At 41.5% G+C, this 8786-nt stretch overlaps 1 protein-coding gene across 1 annotated transcript; it reads left to right on the forward strand.

Moving 5' to 3' along the window:
• Window positions 1-2825: 2825 nt before the first annotated feature.
• LOC308134884 (protein eva-1 homolog C) lies at window positions 2826-8157 on the forward strand (the record flags this gene model as incomplete). Its single annotated transcript, XM_080502726.1, has 8 exons — window positions 2826-2922; window positions 4684-4895; window positions 4977-5100; window positions 5971-6123; window positions 6260-6403; window positions 6474-6545; window positions 6618-6698; window positions 7631-8157. The coding sequence occupies 8 exons, from the start codon at window positions 2826-2828 to the stop codon at window positions 8017-8019; spliced, it is 1272 nt and encodes a 423-aa protein (XP_080358852.1). The 3' UTR covers window positions 8020-8157.
• Between the last annotated feature and the right edge of the window lie 629 nt (window positions 8158-8786).

An 8786-nucleotide genomic window follows, 5' to 3' on the forward strand; every position in this document is an offset into this window, starting at 1 on the left:
CGCAGCTGGAAGTGACCTCCTGGAAAAAGAAAAAAAAGTCTTATCTTTTTCAACAGGACTCTCACTGCTGACAGTCCAGAGAATAAGACTTGATTTTGCCATCATAAATACAGCGAGAGAGGGGAAAAAGGGTCAAATTGTCAGTGCCAGGACCTGGCCTGGTGTCCAGACACCTCTGAGCTGCTGATAAAGGCCCAGCAGAGACTGCACTTCCTCGGGGCGCTGAGGAAGATCTTACCACCCAGCAAAAAAAAAAAAAAGGTTTAAAAGACGCCTTTGCCTTCTGTTGAAATGTGGAAGAAATGTGAAAAGCCGTCGTTTTCAGGTCGTTGAAAACACGTCTCTTTATGGTAGAGAAGTGAAACACCGTCTTTTTCATCCATCCGTCTTCCACACCACTTATTCTGTTCAGGGCCACTGGAGCCAATCCCAGCGTACTACAGTCGAGGGCAGGATGCACCTGGACAGGTCGCCAGTCTGTCACAGGACACACACAATTTAGCAACACACATATGGAAAGAACATGCTCCCCGTGTGTGTTTGTGTATTTGAATTTGAACCCACGACCTTCTCGCTGTGAGGCAAGAGCACTAACCACTGCACGGCCCGTGTCAGTTTCAAGCTGTGAAAGACATATTATCATATATTCATTATGTAGATATGATATAATACAAGGACCGTCATGAATTCATGCTGTAGAGTTTGAACTCTGGCTCTGAAATGAGGCAAATGACAAAAAAAAAGTGCTGATAAAAACATTTATTTATGTACTTGGCAATATTCACAAAATCAAAAGTTCAATGCTTGCAACCAAAACCCCCCCAAAAATGGCTGACTCATTGTGCAGTCTGCATTAAACTGTTTAAGAGTCCAGCTCTGAACACAATGATTTTTCAATATCCACTGACAAATTAAGCATCAACTACAAGTGAAAGGAAATATGAACCAAATCGCACAATAAACTACACTAAGGCATAATAAATGAACCAGAAATGTTCATTCAGAGGGAGGTCAGTTCTCTCTTTTTATGTTTCTTTTTAAACTAATATAAAAGAGTTATTTTATTGATGTTATTGTTTATATTTTTCTTTTTTTGTCATACTTTCTCATGTTCTATTGCTAGGACAGACATACTAGTTTAATTTATTGAAACAACAAGATTTGTGATAAATTTGGACCACGTTAAACGGTCCAATATCACCCCAATTTCAACGACTATATTTGGACTAAATCAAAGCCCGACCAGATTTTGAGAAAAACAGCGTCTAAATCACGTCGGGTGTTTGGTCGGTACAGTTCCTACTGCCTCATAATGATGCACATCATGAACGACAACGCAAACGAGCGGTTAAAAACAAGGACAACCAGGTTCAAGAACAGTTTCGACCCAACAGGAATCTCCTTTTTGTTTTGGTGCCTTTAGAGAGCTTCTCGCGGATTTCAGTGATTTTAATGGATTATATGCATGATGTACACATCCAAAGACACTTTCAAATGTTGTTTCAATAACCAGAAAGATACCTATCTTGCTTTGATTCTTTATTCGACAAGCAATATTTTGACCTGAGATCTTTCACACCACGACTCAGCTGTTTAGTTCCTATCATCAAATAGACGGAAAATATGAGGTCACAGGGTTCCAACTCTACCTCCTAACAATAAAAGCAGCCATCCCCGTACAGTGATTTATTCAGTCCATTCAGTGAGCAGGTAATTAGGGGTCGCTGTTACACTGAATGACTCAGAAAGTCTTTTGTTGTACCAGCATTAAAAGGTTTTTTTTTCTTTTCCTATCAATAAAAGTGTTTCAATGGCATTTTTGTTTTCTTCAGCATGCCGTGCATGTGTACTTTGTTGTTGATAACCAATTTCTGTAGTGTTGGTTAATGTGCAGATCTTCTCTTCACTGTGGTTAATTGTGTATATTTATAAAGGTTAAGGTTTTTATCTTAAACTGTCAATCAAATGTGGCTATGCTGTTAACTAACCCAGTCCATCCTAGCTTCTTATATCTATTTTAGTTTTTGATTTAATCGATCTTTTTTTTTAAATTTCATTTTGTGTTATTCGACTTCTTTGGATCAATTGAAACTTGTACGCTTTAGTTTTGAATGTCTGCTTACTGCTTGTGTTTGTAAATTTAGTTTAAAGGTGTTTCAGATGCCGGTAGTGAAGCCAAGTCAGAGGAGCTGAGAAATCTGCCCAGATTTCTCCGACAAGGTTTTATACGGCTACTGATCACTTTGACTGAGCTCATCAGTGCAAATCAAACCCAAACTGCGTGTTTAATATTTAACAGGGAGTTACAAGACTCCCACCCGTCTGACCTGTTGGGTGGGACAGGTGGGCGCTACAGGCCCATCAACATAACAACAAACTGCATGTTTCCATGAGAACATTATCTTCCTGTGAGCCGTCGCCTCACTGACCCCATTGTGCGACACGCTGATTTTCCTTGTCGTCAAGCACCATTAAACAACAATCAGCCCCCGAAAAAACAAAACAGAACGTATCAACGGGAGTACTTACAGACTGGCGCTTTGACTTCTTGGCAGCAACAGCTTCAATAAAATAAAACAACTGTTCCAACAAATGCACATGTGGTCAAGTGAACTTCAAAATGATAAAATACATTCAAAGTCATTGGTGTGCAGATGAGCTGCAGTTCAAGTAAAGCTACACTGGGGTTCACCCATCATGATGAGGGGGGGTTGTCTGTTTCTTGTCAACACAATGGCATCATTCACCCCACTGACTGCTCTCTCCCAGGCAATCTGTGGCACAATAACCAGGACTAAACTGCAGTTTGTTGCAGGACCCGCACAATGACAGAGCCATGGAGCATCTGCAGGTCGCTCTGTCTTTTTTCTCTTCTCCTGGCTCTGAAGATGCGCGCCGCACATTCGGCTCCAGATTTCACCCGTAAGTGTCTTGTTATTGACATCGAAAAGTCAGTCATAGTGCTCATTTGTTATGATTATTATCATTTATTTATTTATTTTTTATGGTGCAGAAAGACATTTCCTAATATATCTGCACATCCTGCAGCTGGAGATGATCGTGCTGAGAGACCTGAAATAAGCGTTGGGAGGACAGGTCCTCAACGTAGACAGAATAGATCCAGATACTCCCAAAGCAATAGATAAAGCGCCGCTGACCTCTGTTTATAATTTGAGTTGTTTTCTTGTTTGGACTGTGTGACCGCAGGGTAACAATAGTGGGTTGAGAGCAGACCATAGGTAGTGTTTGTCCCAGACACCTCTATTGTGTGCGAGCTTTGTGTATCTCTCTATCTGACTGCAGCAGAGAGTCTCAATATTTTGTGTCGCTGCAGGATCCAATAATAGTTCATTGTGAGTGAGTGCCTGGTACTGTGTCTTGTTTGCTGCCATGCACGTACACACGCACACACACGCTTTTTTTTTTAAAGACCTCATCCACTAACAGCGATCGTGATCTGATCTCCAAACCAAGTCTTATGAGGTCAACGGCACAATATGTCACTGAACATTTGTGTCACCACGAGCAACACAATCCCACACAAGGCCGAGTGCAGGAAACAACTGGGAGGGGAGACTTCGGTTCGGTGTCTGTGTGACTTTGCAGAGCATGTTTGTATGCGTGGTCACAGTCCAAACATTGTCTTGGAGAGCTCCACCCAGCGCCTGGGACACAACCCAGGACTGAGCTGTACAAACTAAAAAAAAACCCCATTATTAAATAAGTGACACAACTGACAAGAAGGAAATGGGCATTAAGCAATCGCAACGGAATTAACCAGAGTTTATATTGTGATGACAGCTGTTTTATTATAATACATACTGCTGTACCCCTTAAAGTACATCATTGGACCTTCGGGTACTTATGGGTATATTTTTCAGTCTGAAATGATCAGAGTAGAAAGAGTTCCCTTAATGTATCGTGTTCTTATTCACACCTGGATTTAATTCTTTTGTACGAAATAGATTGAACTTTACGTGACACTTTTGTGTGGTGCTAGTGTGTCTCGGCTACTCCCTTCCAGGGTTTCCATAGTGAATCATATGATCGAATAAAATAGAAACTCAGTCAGGACAAACCCAACTGTACACATCAACCCACATCTAATAAGACTGTTAGTCACTTCAGACAGTCGGAAGGTTTATGCTCCTGGAGGTAAACAGATGGAATTTATTTCACATTAATTTCATACATTAACACATTATATAAAGACATTATTCCTGAAACAAAACACCTTCGAATAATTACATAAATAAGTAAAACCAGTATTTCGCAGATTTTTTTTCACAGATAAAGATCACAAGGTTCACATAGTTTTACTTCTGGAAATGTTAAAATAATATAGATCACTTCAAAAGTCAGGAGTCACAAACAGAAAGTTCAAATAAGATATCAGCTGAGACAAATTTTCTGTAACAGTATATGAAGTACTATAAACTGGTCCCACTTTCATCCCCTCCAACAGTAACATGGTGCTTCGCTATTAATGTATGTGAATACAAATATACCTTTTTCACTTAAATAATTTCCCTACATTTCATCTATTCCTCGTCTACACCCATCATTATACTTAAATAGAAAGGGCTACTTTAAGTTTAGTTTCAATCACAGTTTTTCCGGGATTACAGTGTGACGATAGTCTTGAGTTACTTTTGTCTCTCTAACAATACAAAGACCTTTCAGTGTATCTCCACACCATCCTGAAGAACCACACCGCTCACGCCTGTGAAGGAGAGATGCTCATCATCGAGTGTCCGTCCAGGACGTCTGTGTCCGTGCTGTCAGCTTTCTACGGCCGACGTGTTCCCAGTCAACACTTATGTCCTTCTGCCGCCACGAACACGACAGAAGAGGAGGAAGAAGATCAAGAGTGCAGCTCTGCTGTTGCAGTCCAGGTACGTTCCACCACTGGGACGTGAAGTGTCCTGATGGGGAATCAGGGACGGTGGTCAACATGTGTTCTTCTGCGCCTGCAGAAGGTGCTGTCAGAGTGTCAGGACAAGCGGTCATGTCACATCCCGGTCTTCAGTCCAGTGTTTGGACCGGATCCCTGTCCGCTCACCAGCAAGTACCTGCTGGTCTCCTACAAGTGCCGACCAGGTACAGAAGCTCAGTCTTAAAGATTAATGCACCGACTTGTTGCTTTATTAAAAATCCAAAGCAACCAAAATGTTTGCACTTATCAGTGGAAGATAAAAGTTGATATTTCGTCATGGAGACGTCAGCAGGCGGTATCCATCACGGAATCACGTGAAGCACTTTACTTACGTCGAAGATTAGTCACAATTTCCACAAAACTGATGAAGGTCACGTGAAATGATTGAAAGGAATGCAGAAGACTAATAAGAAAACTATAACATTGTAAAGACAATAGAATAGAATAGATAGACAAATTGAAAGCTGAGATATTTTGGGAAAATACAATATATTTTTCACATGTTTTATACCTTTGATTGAATTATATATTTAAAGGTTAAAAAAAGACTTGATTGATCTTTGGAAGCAATAATGGAAGTATCAAAAACCCACAAAACTACTTCTCCTCCTGCAGAATTAAAAGCAGAAACCGTTTGAGAAGCCAACTTCATTCCAAAATAAAGTAATTCATGGACACTGTGGTAACTTGAGGTTGAAGACAAAAAGTGCAGGGAAAACTTGTTTAATTCCAGAATTCCTGTAAGCAGGGAAGTAAAATCACATGAACGCAATTTGAGCCGCTGTCAACAGGCCCTGATGCACAACTCCGATTCTTTTTCTACTCTGTGATTAGTTGGTCCAACTACCATCAAGTGTCCAAATATTTAAACTACAACCTGAAGCTATACTTCAAAATTGTCTTTAGAAACAATCATATACCGGAGCAGACACATTTCACACAATGCCATCTGTAACCGATGTCGACCACTGTGCTGAATTACCTGTCAAGCATTGATTGATTGATTGTGTGTGTGATCATTTTGTTGTTTTTAGAGCACCATCGCACAAGACTGGTGTGTGAAAATGAGCGTCTGAGGCTGATGTGTAAAAACGAGACCGTCCTCGCCATCTACTCGGCCACATTTGGACACCTGCTGCACGGCAGCCCGAACTGTCCTCAGGACCAGAGACGACAGAATGACATGGGTACGAAACGACCCACTCCAGCAGAATAGTGAAACAAATGCCTCGTGTTGACTACTGGATTTAGTTCAGTGACTCTTTCCATTATCGGCTTCTATTCTTTGTTGACCGTCAAACTTTTCTTCCTGGTGAATTGCAGAGTGTCTGTCCCCCGTGGCTCTGAGGAAAGTGTCACGCCGATGTCACGGCAGATCAAACTGTTCGGTCCTGGCTGATACTCACACCTTCGGGGACCCCTGCTTCCCCGGCACCAGGAAGCACCTGCGAGTGTCCTTCACTTGTGGTGGGTCACGAGCCAAAGGTCAACTGGTACAAATCTCTGCTTTGTCTTACACTCCCCCCCTCCTTCACAGTGCCTCGATATCTCCTGGAGGACGTGGGCCGCGGGTCCACGGATCCTTTCATGATCTCGGACTACACACACGGTGAGAGTCTCGGCGGGCCTTCGCAGGGGTTTTTTGTTGCGCGAGGCAGACTTTGACCCCTCTCACCTGCAGGTGGATGGTACACTGGCCCCACCTACAGGCACCAAAACGTGCTCTTTACCAACTCACTGGAGATCATTGAAAAAATGTTAGGTATGTGTACTGGTGCCATTTTAGACATTCGGGTACATGCAAGCTTTCTTGGTACACTATATTTAGAGAGCCACGCCAATGTTTTGCCTTTGACAAAACTGAATGGAAGCTCCTAAAATGCCTCAAGTGTAGAGTATGGAACATTAAGGAGCTCCGGCAGCCCACTTTATTTGTTTAAATATGTATTGCCTGTTGCAAATACAATTTATACGTCCAATTTCCTTTCATATATTTTATCCTTTTTCTTTTCACTTACATCACTGTGTATCATGGCACTGCTGTGACATTTAATAACGTTTTTTTTGTATATTTCAAGCAATTTGAGACCTAAAAGTAAACTTAGACTAAGTGCACCAAATCCACCCAGATTATAAGAGAGCAAGTCTGAAAACTATCCCATTCAGTAAAATGCAAAGAAAGCATCAGAAACATTAATAATGTGTCGCTCGTGTTTTAGCCTTTTATGCCCCCTGTTGGCTGGAAACAAGATGCTTTCTATAAAAAAAATTATAATAATTTTTGACCTCAGACTGCATAAACTGACCATAATAGATTGTTCTTCTTAAGTGTCTTCATTAAAGAGTTCTGTATAAAAAATAGTTGTCAAAAATACTTAGAAGCTCTGGGAAACTTGATGATACAAGTAGAAACGACATGTTTTTAGTAAAATCTTGAAGATCTGGAGAAGGCTGGTTGCAATTTACTCTTTGAAGACGCAGGTCATGGATGCATATATTTTAGTTAACCTCTGGTCAGGTAAATGCATCAAAATGAGCTGTTAAAGGAGGGATCAGATATTGCTCCAGGATAGGACAGCATAGTTTGCACTTTCTCCATTAGTGTTGAAGGAATAATGTGATACAGACGATCAGCATTTGAATTTGTTGTTTCATGTTGGCACATTATGAATCCAGCTTGTCTCTCTCTTCCAGGTCTTCCAGAGCGAGTGGCTCTGTACTTTGTGTCTGGTATCTGTGCTGGCCTTGTCTTCCTGCTCTGTCTGTTTGGGGTTCGTTCCACAGTGGTACAGGACGTGAAGGACCTGGTTTCTGACCTGAGCGAGGAGCTGAAAGCGGCTCGCAGAAACCGCAGGGGTCTCATGGAGGACCTGTATGACGAAGACATCTCCGACACGTCCTCCTTCCGGCGCCTCACGCAGTCCTACCGCACCACGGACATCCTCAATCCGTCCACGCTGGCAGTTGAGATGGTCGACTGTCAGGGGGAGCAGACGAGGAGGGATCTGCCCAATGGAGACATGTGGCCACAACCGGACTCCAGCCCATACGCCATCCACAAGATTCAAACCTACAACAACTGAAAGAAGTCAGACCTGTAAAATTGTGGCCTCCTTTGAGTAATTTAGTGTACTTCCCTATTTGTGTAACTCATAATTTAATGGTATTATTTTTCTCGATTCATATTAAGATCAGAGATGTTGTTTGAAAGTCATTTGCAAATTAATGATACAGTAACAGGTAGTTTCTCTTATTTTGGCTCAGACATGTCAAGGACTGTATATAAATATAGATCAATGCAGTGTAACTTGCTTTTACTAATAAAACTCTCTATTAGTTGATTCACATTTCAGATTTTTATTTAAAATGATGTCAGCCATATAATGACAGACATAAATGGAAGATAGAAAAGAGCACAAAAGAAATTCCACAAGCAGAATGAAGATAACGACATCTAACATGAACAGTACCGCAAAGAGATGCCAAAGGAACCACAAAGACTCACCGCATGGATTTAAAAAAAAACAAAAAACGACTAAAGCGGGAAATGACTTGAAAGACGAGAGGTACAACTGCCACAAAGATTGACAAAACACTATAAAGAGAGACTAAACTTCAAAACCTAAAAGAGTGGCTGCAAAATGGTAACAAATACAGCTGATCTAATGAGTAAACTGGTCGTGTCTCGGTGGGTGGAGTTTAGTATCCTAATCTGAAGGTCGTGGGTTCACTTGCCATCTCCGCCTATTCCCATGCAAGACACTTGACCCCACATTGCTCCTAATGGATGGACGAGCTGCCTTGCATGGCAGCCGCCTCCACTGGTGTGTGAATATATATGTGTGTGTGT

Source organism: Blennius ocellaris (assembly GCF_963422515.1).
Source record: "Blennius ocellaris genome assembly, chromosome: 9".
Taxonomy (NCBI): Eukaryota; Metazoa; Chordata; class Actinopteri; order Blenniiformes; family Blenniidae; genus Blennius; species Blennius ocellaris.